Raw genomic sequence first — 20,238 nt, forward strand, 5'->3', positions numbered from 1 at the left:
CACCTGTGTGCTATATTTAGGAGAGGCGGTTTGCTATTTGCCCTTTCCTGCTTTATCTGGGACTGCCTTTTTGTTGGGTTGCCGGCTGTGATTGGCGGCTTATGAGCACACCTGTCAGCCACGCCCATCTTTGTCCCCTCCAGTTTCTGTTCAGATTGAGTAGGAAATGGCAGCAGCGGCGACCATTTCTGTCGAACAAGACCAGTTTTGCTGTTCGGTGTGTCTGGAGGTTTTAAGAGACCCGGTGACGATCCCCTGCGGACACAGCTACTGCCTGGACTGCATTGAGGACTACTGGAACAGGGCCAAGCAGAAAGGCCAGTACAGCTGCCCCCAGTGCAGGCAGGTGTTCAATCCGAGACCCCTGCTGAGTAGAAACACAGTGCTGGGTGAGGTGCTGGAGAAGTTTCAGCAGTCCGGACTTCAAGCTGCAGATCAGCACAAAGCGGAAGAAGTGAAATGCGGCGTGTGCACGGGGAGGAAGAGCAAAGCGGTGAAATCCTGCCCGGTCTGCTCCGAGTCCTACTGCGCGGCTCACCTGAAAGCCCACGACAAACGCTTTCACGGCAAGGCCCACAGGCTGACCCCAGCTTCAGAGCAGCCGAGGGAGAAGCTGTGTCCGCACCACGACAAGTCCCTGAGGCTGTTCTGCCGCACCGACCAGCAGTACGTCTGCTCCCAGTGCGTGAGAGAGCGACACAAGAGCCACGACGCCGTGCTGCTGCTGGACGAGAGGGCGGCACAGCAGGTGGGCAGGCTGTCCTCACATGCACATTATTCACGGACCGAACAGCTTCATTTGCAGTTAAATCATCGTATAACTTAATTTATATTAGTGCTTTTTAAAATTACATATATAAAGTACATCATGCAAGTTTTTCTTTAATGTGTGTTTGTGATTTTAGAGTTAGCAGCAGGTTGACAGTCATGTTTTCTGTAATGTTGCGTTGTGGATATGTATGACTTGCATATATTGTGTTCAGTGAGTCGACAGCATGACACTTAATACATCACGTTTGGGTTTGTTCATCCTGAACAACCAGCTAACTTGGCTAACGTGTGATTAACGTGTTTGGTTTTCAGGCACTTTGGTTTCTTAAAGGAAACTTTTGGCGTTATTATAAAACGTCAAACTTCGCTTTCTGTCAGCGAGTCACATGAGATCATTAAGGCCACTCTCACATCTGTCCGCAGAACATAAATCTACAGCCAGTCCAGTTAGCTTAGCACAAAGAAAACAGGGAAACAGTTGCCAGGCAACCAGCGGAGACCCCAGGAAGTTTACTGTTCCCAGCCAAGAAATAGTCCGGGACAAAATCTCCTGTAAACTGGTAAAATGTCGCTTTTATTCTCAGATTTTTGTAACTAAATTAAATGACCAAGATATATGTTTAGTTAGTGAGCTTTAGAAGCACTTGTTGTTGGATTTGTTTGTTTCCCCCATTTCCAGTCTTTATGCTAAGCTAAGCTAACTGCCTTCTGTAGCCTTATATGTAGTGTGCAAGCAGAGGAAAGGTGTCATTCTCCTCGTGTGGCTCTCCAAAAAAGGGCGAACAAGTGCATTTCCCCAAATAACAGATGCCAAGTTGGCTATAGTCAAGCTTTCAGGGGGAAAAAAACAAGTTTCCCACTGCATTGATGAGTAGGATGGTGACATGAATGCTGTTTACAAGTATGATAACTCTGATGTGACATGAACACTTGAGCCTTAACAGTGTTTTCTGTGACATCATCCTGCCCTGTGTTGACTTCCATCTACATTTACCATTTCTGTGTTATTTGCTGTAAATGGTTAAGATTGAGAGCTGTGGGCATCTATCCAGCAGGGATTGTTTAACAAATTACGCTAGTCAGAGTTTGAGGGTTTTTTAAGCACCTAATTGCCTCCATGAGCTGTGTGTCGCAGCCTCTGCTGCAGGTCCAGCTGGTGATGTGTTGATAAATGGGCCTAATTTGTATATGATGAAGGATATGTCTTTATCGCCCGGTGTAAAAACTAAGGCATTTCAAATATTGAACACAGAGAGTATAAAATGTGCCCTGGTCTTGCAGCCATCTCTTGTGCTCTGATCTGACTGAGAAGTTTAGATTGATAGACCAAAGGCCTCCTAGTTCTATCCAACCCTTTGATTGTAAATCAAAACTTTCCATCTTGAAAGTCAAGCGTGGAGGAAATATTCGAGTGAGCGGCCTCAGGGACTGCAGTGTGTGATATTCATCTTTTGTATTCTCTCAGAAAAAACTCCAAGAAACCTGTTTGAAGTCTGGGCAGAGATTGAAGGACACGGAGAAGGAACTTAGATATGTTGTCAGATACATCAAGGTGAGATTTTTTTCAAAGCTTCAGAGATGTTGTTGACGCATAAAGGTGTGGTGTTCATGACTCCTGGAGACCAAAAAGAGAAAACCTTATCCTCCGCAGCACTCCACAGAAGCAGCGGTGGAGGAGAGTGAGAGGATTTTCTCCAAGCTGATCCGCTCCATAGAGAAACAAAGCTGCGAGCTGAAGGAGCTGTTCAGAGTCCAGGAGAGAGCAGCCCTCGATCAGGCCGAGGAGCTGCTGGAGAAGATACAGAGGGAGACAGTCGAGTTCAGGAGGGCCGATGCTGAGCTTGAGAAGCTGTCTCATGCCGAGGACCACATCCACTTCCTTCAGGTATGGAACAACACAGAACTCAGTAATGCGAGAATGGGCTAGTCCAGCCACACCTTTATTACCTGAGAAATATTTTAAAGTGACTTGACTCCTACTCACCTTCAAGAAAAGCTGTCAGTCGATCACATGGTTAAACATATGTGCTCTCAGAGCAGGAACAGTCAACCAGAGACGAGGATTCACCCTCAAAACTGCATTATTGTCCTTTGTAAAATTTTGCCCTTACTATTCTGCAAAAATGTGTGATTCTAATTTGTTTTAAAGTTGATTTTCTAACATCTCTAGAAGCACCTGGAATGAAAAGAATTAAAATGAACAACAATCTAATATATTCACAATGCACAACTACAGCTTAATTAATACAAGACCGACTGAAATGGAAATAAATACAAACAAAAAAGAGCTCACAGTCCTGCAGGAGAGATATGCAGCAATGCACCAACAAAGACCGGAAGAACAGTGCTAGCAAACATGGATGTAAACAATGCTGGATTTAAAACATTTACTAAATATAAATACTAAGAAAAGGTTTTTCAAATAACCCTAACCCCCTAACTTTTATTTCTTTACACTAAAGTCAAGAGTAAGATGAAAATGTGAGGAAATAAAACACCTTTTAAAGCGCTAAATTCCAAAACAAGGAGTGGCGGCTTAATGTCATTCACAATCATACACTTATTTGGATATATGGCACCTGCAGTGGCACCTGGCTCCCAGCTCTAATAGTGGATCTGTTTTAACGACAGGTCTTAATGAAGTATTGTATGAAAGGCTACCAGATGAACTTAAATCTGGCAGCCTGGTTTTTTTACACTAAAACCTGATTTTAAACCACCGAGGTATTGATTATGTCAGACATTTCTTTCACAGTAATGAGACAATATTGTAATTGACAAAGATCTGTTGGTGTATTGAAGTTCAGATACATTAAATAGAATGGACAACGTTGTTTTATCAAGGTGTGTACCCGTGTGCAGTGGATATATTTTATTTACCTTTTACATTTTCATTTATTTTCTCGTTAATATTCTTCATGCTTCCTGACTGACCCTTTCAGTGTTAGTTTACCTGCAACGTGAACTTGATGTATGGTTTCAGACCCACAAAGTGAATACTTCCGGATTTGCTAGTTGTTGCATTTGCATTCAAATACTGCTAATTTGGTTGTGTTGTGTCACTGCAGAAGTGCAAGTCTCTTCACTTCCCTTCAAAGACTGTGGAGATGCCCAACGCTGATGCACTTCCTTATTTGATGTATAAAAGCATGAGGGGAGCCCTGGCTGATCTCAAAGACAGTCTGGATGAAACACTTGAAAGAGAATTCAGCAGGATCTCTGATAAGGGTATGTCTCCTCTACAAGATTACCATGAAGATGATTTTTTTTGTTTTTAAACTGCGAACAGTAAATACTGACTATTTGCTTGTCTGCATTTCTAGCAATTTCCCTGAAGGAAACCAGCAATCAAGTTACCTCTGAAAAGACTAAAGGTGTGTGAGTTAAATTACTGGTCACTTTGACAGCTTACCTAACCCTGCCTCCTGGACAGCGACTGTCCAATCATAGCTTAGCAACTGTAACTACGGACCAGCAAGTCTGTCTGCCAAGCTTTATCCACTACGGTGAGCTGCAAGGACAGGTAGTAACTGAGCAGGTTATGCTTAAAAAAAGCTCACTAAAGTTCACTACTAGCACATGTTTGGTATTTACTCACCATGTAGAAACTGGCCTGTGGCTCTCTGCTACACTATAATATTATCTCCACTGCAATATAAGAACAATGCTATTTAGATGCAGTTAGACCTTAATATAGATATTACAGGCCTTTAGTAAAAGTAGTAATACTGCATTGTGAAAATACTCTATTACAAGTAAAAGTATGACATTTTAATCCGAAAAATAAATAGTAACTAAAGCTGTCAGACAAATGCAGTGTATGTTACAGGACATAGAAATAATGAAGGTAAGAAATTATGCAAGTTTAGCTTCAGTGTTTCAGCATGTTGTCATGTATATGTAGTCATCAAGTGTGTATTTAAGTTCCCTTTTACAAGATTCTTAAAGCCAGTCCCAATAAAACGTAGATGGACCTGGCATTTTAAACCATTTAGAGATAACTTCAACTTAATTGAGCCAACAAGTTAGGCTACAGTTGAGTAAATGTCTGGTTTACTCTGTCTCAAGTCAAATAACCAATGTTTAAAAAATTGCAACAAATTTCAAGCGATAAATCTGCCACCATTCTCATTCTAAGCTTGATTAAGCACTATGCCAGAACGTGTGTGAGGAGCCACTGATTCCAGAAGGGATTATACTTCAACTCCGTTTCATTTCATATTATTTCAACTTCCCCATTGGTGAAATGCACCTTGGGAGACGAAGTCAGTGTCTACCTCAACCTATTTCTGTACAGAGGTTAGGCTTAAAAATTTGACACACACACACACACATATCTATTTATAGATATCTATAGATAGATATCTATAGATAGATATCGTTATCTATTTATGGATGTCGTTATCTATAAATAGATATCTATAAATAGATATCTATTTATAGACATCGTTATCTACTTATGGATATTGTTATCTATTTATAGATATCTATAAATAGATATCTATTTATAGATATCTATATACAGATATTGTTATCTATAAATAGATATCTATAGATATCTATATATACATATCTATTTATATAGATTATATAGATATCTATATCTATTTATAGATATCTATTTATAGATATCTATTTATATTCCAATGTATCTATTTATAGATATCTATTTATAGATATCTATTTATATTCCAATGTATCTATTTATAGATATCTATTTATAGATATCTATAAATAGATAACAATATCCATAATAGATAACGATGTCTATAAATAGATATCTATTTATAGATAACGATATTCATAAATAGATAACAATATCTATAAATAGATATCTATTTATAGATATCTATATATAGGATATCTATATATAGTATATCTATAAATAGATTTCTATATATAGATATCTATATATAGTATCTATTTATAGATATCTATCTATAGATATCTAGATAAATATCTATTTATATAGATATCTATAGATAGATATCTATAGATACAATATCCATAAATAGATAGCGATGTCTATCTATAGATGTCTATAAATAGATATCTATTTATTGATAACGATATCCATAAATAGATATCTATCTATATATAGATATCTATTTATGGATATACTATATATAGATATCTATAAATAGATATCAATTTATGGATATCTATTTATAGATTTGTATTTATGGATTTCTATATATAGATATCTATAGATAGTATATCCATAAATAGATAACGATATCTATACATAGATATCTATGTATAGATATCTGTACATAAAGAATATCGATATATATAGATATCGATATCTATATAAAGATATCTATTTATAGATAACAATATCCATAAATAGAACTATCTACACAGATATCTATTTATAGATGTCTATATATAGATATCGTTATCTATAGATATCTATGTATAGATATTTATTTATAGAAATCTATGTATAGAAATCTATATATAGATATAGAATATCGATATCTATATATAGATATCTATTCTATTATTGTACAGAGGTTAGGCTTAAAAATTTTACATAGACATATCGATATATTGTTATATATACACGTTCCTTCCAGAACCAGTGGCGTCTGAAGTGGCTCCTTCCACTTTGTTACTCTGTTTTGATTAATACCTGTCACCCCCTACATGTATCTAACAGCAAAAGGCAGTGACGGACCCTACAACCCAGAGCCAAAGACAAGAGCGGATTTTCTACAATGTGAGTACAATTACTTGAAAACTCTATCTTGATGAAACCAGTGACTTCTGCTTGGTATCTAACGTGTGTCCTATGCGTCCAGATTACAATGATATAACCCTGGACCCGAACACAGCCAACCCTTATCTAAGCTTCTCTGATGGTGGAAGAGGGGTGACCACACGCTTGGAGCCACAGCCCTACCCGGACCACCCGTCTCGTTTCTCCAGCTGGGCTCAGGTGCTGTGCAGAGCTGGGATGGCTGGACGCTGCTACTGGGAGGTAGAGTGGGCTGGTACTGGTGGAGTCTCCATTGGTGTCTGCTACAAAAACATGAACAGGAATGGAGGAGGGAGCGACTGCAAGCTTGGACACAACTCCAAATCCTGGAGCCTGGACTGCTCTTACTCCGGCTGTTCGTTTCAGCACAATAAGGAGAGTGTGACCATTGCTGCTTCCTGCTGCAGCAGGATAGGAGTGTATCTGGACTTCAGGGGTGGGACTTTGTCTTTCTATAATGTTTCTGATTCAATGGTTTTAATCCATAAAGTCAAGACTACATTCACTCAGCCCATATACCCAGGATTTTGGGTGGGCTTGGGCTCTTCTTTGAAGCTTTGCTCTCTTTAAGAATAACAGTTCTTAAGTTACCTTTTTAAGCATAGGGGTTAAAAATGAAACTGAGACGTTGAGATTTGTGCTCAAAACTTAGCATTTTAATAACCGTGAAAGCCGGGAGTAGCAGCGACACTTTGGCTGACCAGGTAGCGAGCTGGTGGAGCTTAGATCTTATTGAAGGCAGCAACATCTACACTCTGGACCTGTAAAGGAACAAAAAATGGATATAAGGATTTACTGTGCATCACAGCAACTATTTTAAAGCACTGCATTTTAAAGACTATGACAATGTTTATAAAGTTTGACATTTTAAGAAATAAGATCATTCACTTTCTAGCAGAGATTTTGAGGTCAACTGCACTTTTACATCTATTCTAAGGCAGCAGATAGTTAGCTTAGCACAAAGACTGGAAATGGTCTGCCCAGAGGTGACAAAATCCAGCTACCTGCACCTCTGAAGATCACTAATTATCACATTTTGTTTTGTAGATCTAAGAGTAAAAACATCAATTTGCTGTCTTAAAGAGAAATATTCAGACATAAACTTAGTGCTGATGGGTGAATTATGATGGCTGTTTCACATTGCCAGTTTTTTTGTGTTAAACAAAAAAAGTTAAGTTAATGGCCAGTGTCCTTACATTTAATGGACAGCCATCACAGTATTGATTTTATTCAACTCTTTACCTGAAAGTGAAGAACTATACTTAGCAAAAACAATTATCTTGATTAAAGCTTTTGGTACATGAATTCTCCCTTTTTTTGTGGAAGCAGATTTTTCTTCTGAGTTATTAAAGTTTGGTTCACTCAAATCACAAAGCTCACCTCTATTAGTTTCTAACAATGCAGATAATTTTGTTTAAGCTGGCAAAGGTTTAGGATTTGGAATACTTGAATATAGTGGAGGGGAAAATAATTTAATCTGTGGTGCTTCACTGCATTGGAAAATTACTTGTCATTCCCTGTTATTTCAGAGTAAGTCCACAAACACACTAAACATTTTTCATAGGACCTATTCAGTGAGATAAACTGGTTGCAGTCTGCTTTTTTAAACATAATGAAAACCTGATTTGTCCTGCAGAATGCCCATTTCTTGGCTGTATATATGGGTAACAGGGTTTCAGCTTTCTACAAGTATGCATGTACCGGACAACGGCTTCACACAGGGGAAGTAAGTAATACTGACAGCAGAGCTGCTGGATGAAAAAGATAACGTACTAACTAACTAAAGATAACGTAGCATGAACTCTTAATTCCAATTTAAGACTAACACTGAAACAAACACAAAGTAGCCACTAGAAGTCAAAATGTTAGTTTCCACAACTGAACACGTCAGGAAGCACCTTTCCTATCACTACTGCAATTAAAATAATGAAACCATGCCAACATAAGGTCAGAGGAGGAACTAATCACTGACATGTTGCATGTATACACCGATTTACAATAACCAGGCTACAGTGCAGCTACAAGTGCTGTCAGTTTACCTGTCTAATCTGATTTCACTGAGTAACCCCGGCTTCTTGTATGAATATAAACATGCTGACTGACACTGATTCTGGAAGGAGATTTTGCTGTTGAATCTTGTACTGCAATTCTCCAATTTTGTGAGCACCACAAATTAAATACAGCTCTGTAGTGTTGAGGTGGAGGCAGAAAAGTGAAACACACGTCTTAAAAACCTTAGCAGACACAATCAAAACTATCAATCTGCATGGCAAGATACCACTTCCAGACCGTTAAATTACATGAAAGTGATTGTTACTTACAAAGTCCTCAAACTTTGTGATCTCCTCTTCCAGGATGTCTGTGCCAACTTTGTCATCTTCAACCACGCAGTTGATCTGCAGCTTCTTGATGCCGTAGCCAACTGGCAGCAGTTTGGCTGCTCCCCACAGGAGCCCGTCCATCTGCACCGAGCGCACACACTCCTCCAGCTTCGCCATATCAGTCTCATCGTCCCACTAAAGGGAACATAGAGGACAGACAGACATCAGCTTTAATCAGATATGACACAACATACTTCATACTAGTTTAACTATTTTGTTGGCGAGTTGCTTTAATGCATTGGTTTTCATTTTGGCTGAATGATTTTGAAATATTTAAGTAACTCTATTAATTACAAAGTAATTTAACATTCAAACTTTTTCTTCACCTTTTCCAAAACCAATTCATGGCCTGGGGATTTAATAAATTATTTATTTTTATATAACTGCAGGTTCCCTCTATGAGAACATAACTACAATGGAACTAGCATATGAGCTATGTGATGCAGTTTAGGAGGATACATACAGGCTTGACGTCCAACAGGATTGATGACTTTGCAATGAGGGCAGGTTTCTTGGACTTCTTGGCTGCATAGGCATCAATACGCTCCTGCTTGATGCGGGCTGCCTCCTCATCATCCTCATCACTGCCAAACAAATCTACATCATCGTCGTCGTCATCATCATCATCACCATTTTCCACCTGTTTGACGGGCGCAGCCTTGACTGGAGCAGCCTGATGAAGACAATGGAAAAGGATAAATAACTGAGTGTGAGCTGTTTAGAGAACATTTTCCTATGAGGATTTACCTTCATCTCTTTTTAATCTCTTAACACAATTAAAACAACAAGGTAAAAGACATACAATAATAGAGCATAAATAGATAACTGCAGAGGGGGAAGGAAGCCAAAGAGCCTATACAGTCTTCCCCCAATACAAAACAGTTCAATGTAGTAAAATCATAAATGTAACAAACAACAAAATAACAAAAGCAGATAAAAGTTTTAAAACATGCAGCAAAGTTGATGACATATTCAAAACTCGTTCAGAGACATGGCTGTCTTGCTTCTTTTAGACATCTTTCATACAGGATGTTATTACTACGTGTATATGTTAGATAAAGTCTTAGTCGTCTACCTGTGCATGTGAGACGGCTGCAGGTGCAGGGGACTTTTCCAGCACCACCACTCTGGACTCCAGCTTCTGCAGGGCTGCTCTCATTTCCTCCACCACTAACAAGCAAACACATTAAGAAAGTCAGGTTACTGTGGCCAAGTAAGCAAAAGCTCAAAGACATGAAAAAACTCAACACACACACAAACACACCTTTGTGCAAAGTCTGGTTCTCCAGTTCCAGGCTCTTCATTCGTGAAACCAGCTCCTGGTCTCCTCCTGCATGTGAGGATGACTGTGGAAAGACAAGCGCATTAATTAGCATGTGTCATGTAGCAGGTCAGGGTTCAAATGGGAACAAAGCAAGTACGCCATCATCCAGGTTGAGATCCAATCCATGCCTGAGGGGAAGAGGCAAGCAGGAAGAAAAAAAAAAAAACAACCAAAAACATGCAAGGCTAAAAATCTATTACACAACAATGATTGGGATACATGTCACACACACAATGTTGATGTTAATAAACTCCCACGATCCCCAATAAAGAAGCTTACATGTTTACAATGTCAGAACGCAGGCAGACACAGCTTCATGAGAACTTTCATTTTTAACCCACAATTGTTTTTAATAGTAAAGGGAATAGCTTGACATTTTGGGAGAAATGTATTTGCAAACAAATTGTATTGTTAATCTGACATCTGATGAAGTAACTAGTTAGTAACTTAACTCGTAACCTTTAGTAAAAAGTTCTTCTGCTTCTGATATGTAGTTAAGTAAATAGTATAAAGTAGCAGAAAATGCAAGTAGTCATCTTAAGTACAAGTACCTCAAATGTACTTACTCCACACGACGAGTACCTGAGTATCAGGAAGGTGGCTTTAAACAGTCCACAAAGTCACTTATGTTGTGTTGTTCTGTGAGGCAGTGGCCACTGGCACTTGATTTGCTCACAAGCTACAGATAATCAAACTCACAGCAAACTCTCGCATGCCATGGACAATCATTCTCACATACTTTACTTTAGCCTGAGTAAATAAAGTGCCGTACTGTAGCCTCCAACATGAAAAAATCCAAACATGCAACAGATGAGAGGATCAATACCACTTCTGTATTTGTGTTTTAAATATAAGTTTAGCTGAAAACAGGGGCAAAAAATGGAAACTCTTTTCTTTTGTTTTTAATACGTCTGGACAGAGACAGACTAGTTGTTTCCCTGTTTCCAGTCTTTGTGCTAAGCTAGGACAGATATGAGAGTAGCATCAATCTTCTGATGCAGCTCCAAGACACAATGCAAATAAGTGTATTTCCCAAAATGTCTAACTATTCCTTTACTTTTAATCAATTACTGATCATAGAAATTACACAACATGTAAACTGTAAATGAGGATAAAGCTTTCAAGATGGAAGATATGGAAATGAAATATTAAAATTAGCATTTTAATAGTATTTGATAATCATGATCATAATATCTCGTGAAATCATCAAGACTGTATTTTCCCCCAAATGATACATTCTGAATCAGTTAGTGGTGGCATGTGACCTCTCAAAAAAAGATGCAGGATGGTGAGACGGTGGTACAGGATGAGGCATCTCAGTGCTGTGATGACAGTAGCACACTTCACTTCAGGCAGCAGCTACACACCCCGGCTGTCTGTCTCAGCCTTGCACGCGACAGGCCTGAGCAGCAAAGCTGGACGAGGAGGACTTACGTTTCTGTGCTGCCGTTTCTGCTGCCGCCCTTTGGCCTGCTGCAGGACCGTTTTCACCTGCACCCAGTGATGTATAAGGTGAAGGTAAGGGAGGAAAACACGAAGACAAAAAGAAAAGGAGGGGATGTAGGTAGAAAACTACACATACTGATGACTCTGAAGTTGCAGCAACAGGACAGAAATGACGTCAATATTGTTAGAGAAAAAGGATGAAACTTTGTTTTAAAACCTTTCATATCAACACAAGATCGATTGACTAGTAGTGCCAAAATGGGAAATATCAACCAATCCTGCAGTTCTATAGAGCTTTTTAACCTGTTTTACCAAAGCTTTACTGCATGGGCTGTACATCACCTCTGTCATGTTCACATTTTTCAAGTCCATCATAAGCCTATAATATAACACCTGCATACTGTGAGATATATTAAGTCATTAATCACTCTAATTGTTCTTCCTGCCCATACTGACAGCAAAGAGATCACTTCCTGAAGCAATTTCAGTGTAGGAGTTGGGGTACACCCACAGTGCACTTTCCATGCAAAGATTACTTCTAAAGGTTCAGCCGAAGCTATCATGAGTTGCCCTAATTGAGTGGGTGTTGTCAGGGTTAGTCTTTTAAGTATTAAACTCCATCCTTGTGTTTGCTTGCTGAGACACAACAGAGAGTAACTCAAAGGAGGAATTTTGCACTACAAAAACAATGACAATGACTTGTCAAATTCAGGCTGCTGAAGCATCAAATAAGCTTTTGCGTGTATTTTTGCACAAGGCAAGGACTGTGGATTTTAACATCAGTTGCCTGGGGTGAAATAGCTTGAAGAAAGGATCTCTTTGCAGCCAGTGTGGACAGGAGGAACAATTACAGCTACCAATGATGCTTTCAGTGTACATTAGAGGCATTCCAATCTTTTTTTTAGATAAACCAAAATGTGAACCCATCCTTTAAACCTAACTTTTAAGTAGCTACTGATGAGAAAAGCAGATTTTTCCACCGGACACTTGTTTATGCAAAACTGACCACACTCACATTGCTAACAAATCAGCATATTCCACTGATGTTAAGACAAACATATAAGCATCTTACTGACAGATTGCAGTGAAGATTATGGGAGAAGCAAGCAGAGGTGAAAAGGGGGGAATAAGCATCTTTTAACAGAAAATGCAGTATGAACATAGCACTTTTCTTCTCAAATGCAGGCTAAAGGCATTCTGGGACAGCAACAAGACAAAACGCCCCAGAAACTTTCAGTCAATACTTTAGTCGTCATGTGTCATTTAAGCAGCTATTCCCCTGTTTTAGGGTGGCTGGTACGGGACATTAGTGAGTACAGTCCTGCCACTACAGGGGGTGGGCCTGTGGCTCTTTTGTAGTACAGTACTCACTTCATTTAGTGAATGCTGGATATCCTGTCGGGATTTAGCAATGTCCTGCAGGATGGCATTAACTTCTCTCTCCTGCAGGTATATGTGGGTAAAGCAGTGATGGAGCAGGAGCAGTGACAAAGACAGAAAGCAGCATGCAAAACAGACCAAAGCAGGACAGCCCAGACACCCAACAATTAGGATGAAATTTTTTAAACAAGACCCTTGTGAATACATTCAGAGGACGAGCAGTCAATCAAAAGCAAATAAATGTGAGCCGTGGGGTTATTTAGTTGTGTTTCAAGGTTACACACATTTTGGCAGCATACATGAGGGTACACAAACCCAGGATGACAACCTGACCTACAACTCTCATGGGGCAGCTGTCCTTTTCCCACTTTCCCTGCTGTACTGAAACCTTCAACCTAACAAACAGGCCCAGTGAATTTAAAACCTGACAGAATGATCTATGGATTATCCTGAGTAACCGGGACATTGTTTCTGTAAAGTTTCTATTGTATTTGTGGAGCAGCACAGGCTTATATCTCAAAAGCCTCAGCAAATAAAACCATCTGCATTGCCTGACATCACAAAGGGTGAGTGAGGACATGTGGCTTTTTGTGATTTGGGTGAAATGACTCTAGGACCTGGAAGTGATCATACTTTAGTCTCTCCATTGTTTCTCAGGCCAGTGTAGAAACTCTCCGAGCCGCTGCCGCCCTGGACGGCCTGAGAAGCAGAGACAGCTGCCAAACCACCTGACCTCTCTCTCACTAGGGCGAGCCACTTCTAAATCGAGTGGCTTAACTCACATGCACACAGCTGCTCCGGGCTGTGACTGCCGATGATGTAACTATTGCTTAATCTAACAGGCTGGTGACTGACAGGGCAGCATGGGCTGAAGGGGTGTCAGGCTGGAGACGAAAGGAACTTCAAAAGATGCCAGCAAGAGACAAGAGGTTTGGATATAAAGGTCGTCTCAAGAATTTCTTAGAATAATCATGCTGATATGTATTAAACAAGGTCTTAGGCAAAAGATTTGGCTACATACACAGTAAAGCTTCCAAAAGAAGTAGAATTTTGGGGATTTTAACAAAATGTGTTTGTTCTACCTGTTGCTGCTGAGTGGAGGGTCCATTGGCTCCCTCGTAGAAGCGCTTCTCTGCCTCATCGAAGCAGTGTTTGTCAAACCAGATCTTCTCTGAGGCGAGGCACTGCAGTCCACTCATGTTACTGAGAAGAGAAGTCAGAAATTCAGCAGAAATAAGATGACTCTCTGCAGCCAACAGCTTATCTACTAGCAGCCAAGACCAGGTATTTAGTTGTTACAGCCAGCACAATCAGTGACAAAAAATGAGTGACAGAACATGGCTTAATTAGATGCTTGACCAGGACAATGTATATTACAGGTTACAACATCATGCAGAGCCACAGGTGGAGTTGTGGGTGGAATAGGGAGAGACAAAACAAAGCGTAACAGACAGTTTTTATCACGTATGCAGTGAATTAATGGCAGAATAACAGGCGTCAGTTTCTGTGAAATAAAAAGTAGCATTAATGGGTGGAAAAGGGGGTGAACTATTGCATATATGCTTCATCTCTGTTCTCATTTTGCTGACAGGTTGCTGCAGCAAACAGGCCTCTACACATTCCTCTGCCAGTGAAACACAGTTGCCTGGTCTGCAAAGTCTGGATTATTGAACAAAAGGTAGGTCACTGTGCCACCCCCCACACCACCCCCGCCCTTAGTGACAGCAGAGGTCATCAAAACATCAAACACAGATCCAGTTAACTATACATGACAGTACATGGCTGCATGTCGTACACCAATACTTATGTGATACTGACACAATACCAGACTCAGTGGCCATTAAAAGAATGCAAGGGGCTGCATGGACGGGAGCATATTGTTTCAAGTATCAGTACATGTTAAAGGCCTATCAGATGCCAAAACACTGCACAGGAATACTGTGAGACAGCATGTTACAACTCAAAGTTATAATGGGGAAAATAATTTTATGTTTCGCCACAATAATTGCGAGATAAACAGTAAAAATACAACAATCACACTACAAAGCAACCTTGCAGGAGTGTTTGTGCACCTAGTCGACCGGCCTTCATAGCACCTTGCGATGATGTTGCACTGCACTGCGGAAACAGCTCAGCAAGGTTCAGTTCTGTGTTGGCACCACTGCTGCCTTAAGGGATTGACCCCATTTAAATAAATGAGGGTGCTACTTCATTTTAAGTCAGTCTGAATGTGGCATAAACAAAAAATCAAAATAAAGGCTCATCTATAAACCTGCATATCAAACATATTATACAAAATACACAAGCGTAAATGAAAAAGCCCATACAAAAATGCAGACAGACAACAAATAAAAGAAAAAAAATCATTGTAGTTAAATAAACCCAAAACACACATCATGTCTCTCCCATTCCCTGTGTGAGAGGTGCCATACTTGTCCCGTCTGGGCCTGCTTTCCGTCTCAGACAGGCCTCTCTTCCTCTGGGTCGGCCCCCTGCTGCCTTTGCCCCCCTGCTCGGTCTCAGAGGAGGTGCGATTGCGGCCTCTACTGTACTGACGGTGGGGGGTACCAGAGGCCTTTACAGTGGTGACGAGGTGCCCCTGATCCTGCTGTTGACTATGGGCGCGTCTGGACTGGAAGCTCAAGGTGCCTCTGGTGTTTGGACTCCTTGGAGAGGATGACAGCGGTCCATTGCCATTAGAAGTGAGCCGCCGTTGGTAATTACTCTCTGCCTGTTCATAGGCACTGCGTTGGTGCCAGATTCCCTCTGCTTGCATGCCCTGGAGGATGGGGCTTTGACTGTAGGAGCCGTTGGCTTCCATGGAGGTGCTCAAGCACTCCTCTTCAGCCCCAGAACTCTGGCTCTCCGACTGGGACAAACGTGTGCGTTGGCGCAGCCTCCCAAGCTGGACTTTGTCTCCGCTGATGATGCCTCTCCCCTTGGTGGGAACATTACCCTGTTTGAAGGCCGCATGCTGAGAGGGTCCTCCTTGCTGACGGTTTGGCAATGACTGATCCATTTTTCTTTTAAAGGGGTCTCTTCTCTACTCACTTTTGTGTCAGGTTTATAAGGGAGAGAAAAGAAGCAACAGGTGGAAGCTGGAGCAATTAGTTCAATGTGAAGTTAGTATCACAGAACTTCGCTGGTGAGATGCAAAGAAAGCTCATAAAACAGCTGATGTGCGATGTAAATGTGGTTTTGAGGGCAAGAGATGATGGACTGACCGAACAGCTTAAAAATCTCCACGACAGCTAGAGTTCAGAATGAGCTTAAGATTTATGAAAACAGAAGAATTAACCCGAGAATGCCTCATTTGTTGGTGCTCTGCCCCCAAAAAGTTATCACAGTTCAATGATTAATCTCGCACTGGCCTTTCACAATGCAAAATCAAAACAAACCATACAAAATGTGATGTGTCTAACACAAATGACAGGTGAAAATGGCAAACATTTGAGTTAGGATGCATTTACAGTGCTTCCTCCATATTCATTTCAAATCAATGGAGAAAAAGTATTTTGTACTGGGAAGCACTGCAATTTTAACTTGAAACAAACAGGGTGAATTACACCCAGATAATAGCAGGTGTGGTGCAACACTAGGCTATACTTTAAAACACAGCAGTAGCTGTGTCCAAATAACGAGGAAGCACTGTTTTTATGCATTAAATGTGTCAAGATGTTTCTTTTGAACCATCCAAAAAACCAACATGCAACACTGTCTGGCTCACCTTTGTTTTGGCATGCTGCAGGATAATGTACGCTACCTATTGTGGAACGGAATACTTAAATAATTCAAAATAAATCACATAAATTTGAGTTATGTTGCAATCAAAGTTGTTTCATTAAAGACAATCCAAATGTTCCTGATAGCAGCACTGCATTTAAATTAGCAGGCAAACAGCATCACCAAAAGACATAATTTACATTTACATGCATTAAATAAATAATAGCTAACCACATAAGAAAATAATCCAATAAAAACACAACAACAAAAAATAACTAACTTGCAAGCACTGTTAGTGCAGATATGTACTCTCAGTTGCCAGTTTATGAGGTACACCTAGCTAAACCTAATGCAGATTAACAAAACAGTCTGGTAATAATTTCTACCTTCCTGAGGAACTGTTATAAAGAGATGATAATTCAACTTAATGCTCATTTAAGAGTGAGGTTTTTCCACTGTTGAACTGCAACGTGTTAATCTGAGAAGAGTTTCTAATATTTTGTCCTCCATATTAAAGCTGAAACAACCAGTCCATCAATAGAAAATTAATTATCTGGGTCAATGCCAAACACATGCATGCATGCATTCATTCAGTTTTAAATCAGTGTAAACGCAGTGTCTTTGAGTTTTGGACTGTTGGACAAAACAAGCAATCTGAATGTCACCTTTGGCTCTGGGAATTGTGATGGACATTTGACACATTTCTGTAATTTTATAAACAAAAAGATTAACCATTTCAGAAAGTAAGATAGTTGCAACCCTACTTCATACACATTACCTCTCAGTAAAACACAATACAGTTCAACAGCAACACAAATTTCAACCTAAAACGACCATACAGTTTAAGCAATGCCTCTCGAAAACAGGTTCAACAAAAACTCAACATTCTATCCTTCATGGAGGCAGGATTTACTGCAGATCTGCTGCATTAGACTGCACTAGTGCTGACTAGGTGTAAGTTATCTAATAATATGCTGGCAACTGAGTGTGAAATACTTCCACTACACCATAAAATAGCAATACAACAGTGCATGTGTTAGGGTATCAGATGAAACGCAGCTTTTTAACATCAACACTCACCTTTGGTAACTGGAATGGGAAGCTAATGCACAACATAGACATAAGAGACAATGTGAAAACTCTCATATACTACAAACCACAGTGATAAACAAGCGCAGGGCAACAATTTATTCCGTATGAGGAATGCTAACGTCAAAGCATTATTAAGTTATCTGAATATTATAACTGGGCGACATAACTGTACAATTGGCCAACATTTGTCACTTCAGAATGTGAAGTAAGTGAGACATTATGTATAATTTCCTTTACAAATCAGACAAACGGCGCAGTTAAAGTGACAGCGGAGATTCGGGTTGTATTTCATCCGTTACCTCCTCACCCAGACACTAGCTAAAGTTAGGTTAGTTGCATTAGTTTTTTTTTTGACAGCTTCAGCAACTAGTAGTTCCGTTGACCACGTGGCGCTTGAAAACTAAAAATTCAAAGCAGTTCATGGGTTTTACAAACAGCACACTTTTTGTCGTGTTCCAGGTCGTAAAAATACAACTTTTCTGCACTTACTCGTGTGTTAATTCGACGTTTTATTGCTCGGTAACGGCCACTTCGCGTGCTGCCTCGGCTGTAATCCGACGGGAGAAGAGGACGAGCAACGCCGGGTCGCCTGTATTCTTCAGTGACACGGGGGGGAGGGACGATGACTTTATCAACGGTTTCCGCGTTTACTAAACATTTATGGAACTAATAATAACAGCAAAACACACAAAAGAACAAGTTGTTTTCTGTAAGTCCTAAAAAGTAAAGGGAATGTATGTTTATGCTTCTATTTACATTGTATTTTACGATTGGTATGATCCTTTTTTGCTGAAGACATCATTTCCCATGATTCCAGGAGACCGGCAGCCACCGGGGGGGCTGTGACTGGTTACGTTCATGTGTTGACAGGCTTTGGGGCATACGTACATGTGATTTTCATATGTTTAATTTGAACAGTGTCAAAGTTTTGTTTTAGTCTTTACTTTTCCAGTTCGATAAACGGACCTCTGTCAGTACATCTCTGAGCATGAAACTGGTCGAAATACTAAAGACTTTAGTTCAGGTGTTAAATTCCTCGTAGAGACTAACAATATCCCTCCCTTGTCCTGCAGAGGGCAGACTAATCGAGCCAATTTAAACTGACATTAATCCTGTAGAAAAACTACACAACTGAATATTATTAACAATGTTTCGTATTGACCAGTATGAAATTATTTGGATTCATATATTTTCAATTTAGGTAGTTTGCAGTGTGGCTTTGGTAGATTTACTTCAAATGTGTACATGTATTATTATTATCATTATTATTATTATTATTATTATTATTGATAATGACAATAATGACAGAAGTGGTAGCAATAGTACTACTACTAGTAGTGGTTATTTTTACTGCTGTTTGCACATTTACAGGTTAACAATTACAAATCTATCCTTTTTATTATGTAGAATGAGTGAACTGAGTTGTAGATAGTCATAAACAATAATAAATAATATGCAAATATAATAAAAGACAAAAATATGATGGTGATTATTAATATTATTGTTATTTATACAGAGGGACATTGTTGTACAGCAGTTCCAGTACAAAGTATAGGAGGAAGGTTATAAAACAACATGTTACCATCAACTAAGATTTTTCACAGCTCCACAGCATATTGGCCTCACACTTTAGTCAGTACATTGCAAAAGACTGCAGCTACACAAAACCAAAGTGTGTTTGTCAGGGCTGTAACTGAATTCACGGCGGGTAATGAACTGCCGAGCTGGCAGCTGTTTCCTAATCTTTATATGTATATGGACAATGTGAAAGCCTAAAAGGAAATGTGATGGATGCATATTTCAGAATGAGAAGCATGAGCTCTGATGTCTTCCTGTGAAACAGAGATGGATGAGCTGACATCTTCAGAAATCTGACAGAAATCTAGAAGCCAGCTTTAGATGACCTCCTGTTACAAGGATACGGCAGAGTCTTCTCATCTGACTTGTGCAAAATGAAGCATCTATCATGAGGACATCACATAGTCCCACAGCCTCTTATTCACATTCAACCACTCTGGTCAACAAATAATTTAAAACTTTCATTTTCTTTTCTCTTCAACTTGTGACAGATCCTAAAATGAAAACCAAGGCTTTAGGTAAGGCATCAGTACACTGCAGTTCAATGTATGATGAATCCTTTACAGGAGATCTACTCCTGGGCAAAACTGACAAATCCACATCATAAAAATGTGTTAAATATCCTTCTTTTCACCTTATGTGTTCTTGGAAGTAGTTCAACAACAGGACTCTCACTGATTGGCTGATTTATTCCTCTGTCATCCAGCCTTTTCCTGCCCTAATTTCATATTATATACAGTACTGATCCGATTTCTTTATTTTTGCATCATGTAAGTCCCATA

At 39.7% G+C, this 20,238-nt stretch overlaps 2 protein-coding genes across 5 annotated transcripts; one reads left to right on the top strand and one right to left on the bottom strand.

Moving 5' to 3' along the window:
* Window positions 1-150: 150 nt before the first annotated feature.
* On the top strand, window positions 151-7,837 carry LOC121614445 (tripartite motif-containing protein 16-like protein). The gene is made up of 7 exons (XM_041948307.1): window positions 151-748; window positions 2,237-2,323; window positions 2,423-2,656; window positions 3,840-3,999; window positions 4,095-4,145; window positions 6,434-6,493; window positions 6,576-7,837. Exons 1-7 carry the CDS (start codon window positions 167-169, stop codon window positions 7,100-7,102), a joined length of 1,701 nt encoding a protein of 566 aa, XP_041804241.1. The 5' UTR covers window positions 151-166; the 3' UTR covers window positions 7,103-7,837.
* Window positions 7,167-18,468, bottom strand: LOC121614447 (elongation factor 1-delta-like). Of its 4 annotated transcripts, XM_041948309.1 has the most exons (10): window positions 18,368-18,424; window positions 17,867-17,888; window positions 16,791-16,826; window positions 14,146-14,266; window positions 11,672-11,728; window positions 10,178-10,259; window positions 9,989-10,083; window positions 9,377-9,586; window positions 8,854-9,048; window positions 7,167-7,293 (listed from the first exon to the last, which is right to left on the bottom strand). In XM_041948309.1, exons 3-10 carry the CDS (start codon window positions 16,802-16,804, stop codon window positions 7,255-7,257), a joined length of 813 nt encoding a protein of 270 aa, XP_041804243.1. In that variant the 5' UTR covers window positions 16,805-16,826; window positions 17,867-17,888; window positions 18,368-18,424; the 3' UTR covers window positions 7,167-7,254. The 4 variants fall into 4 exon arrangements, with proteins under 4 accessions (XP_041804243.1, XP_041804245.1, XP_041804244.1 ...); XM_041948311.1 differs by lacking the exon at window positions 11,672-11,728 and having other exon boundaries at window positions 18,368-18,417; XM_041948310.1 differs by lacking the exons at window positions 16,791-16,826; window positions 17,867-17,888 and having other exon boundaries at window positions 18,368-18,468.
* Window positions 18,469-20,238: the final 1,770 nt, after the last annotated feature.

The sequence above is a fragment of the Chelmon rostratus genome, chromosome 12 (genome assembly GCF_017976325.1).
Source record: "Chelmon rostratus isolate fCheRos1 chromosome 12, fCheRos1.pri, whole genome shotgun sequence".
NCBI classification, from domain to species: domain Eukaryota; kingdom Metazoa; phylum Chordata; class Actinopteri; order Chaetodontiformes; family Chaetodontidae; genus Chelmon; species Chelmon rostratus.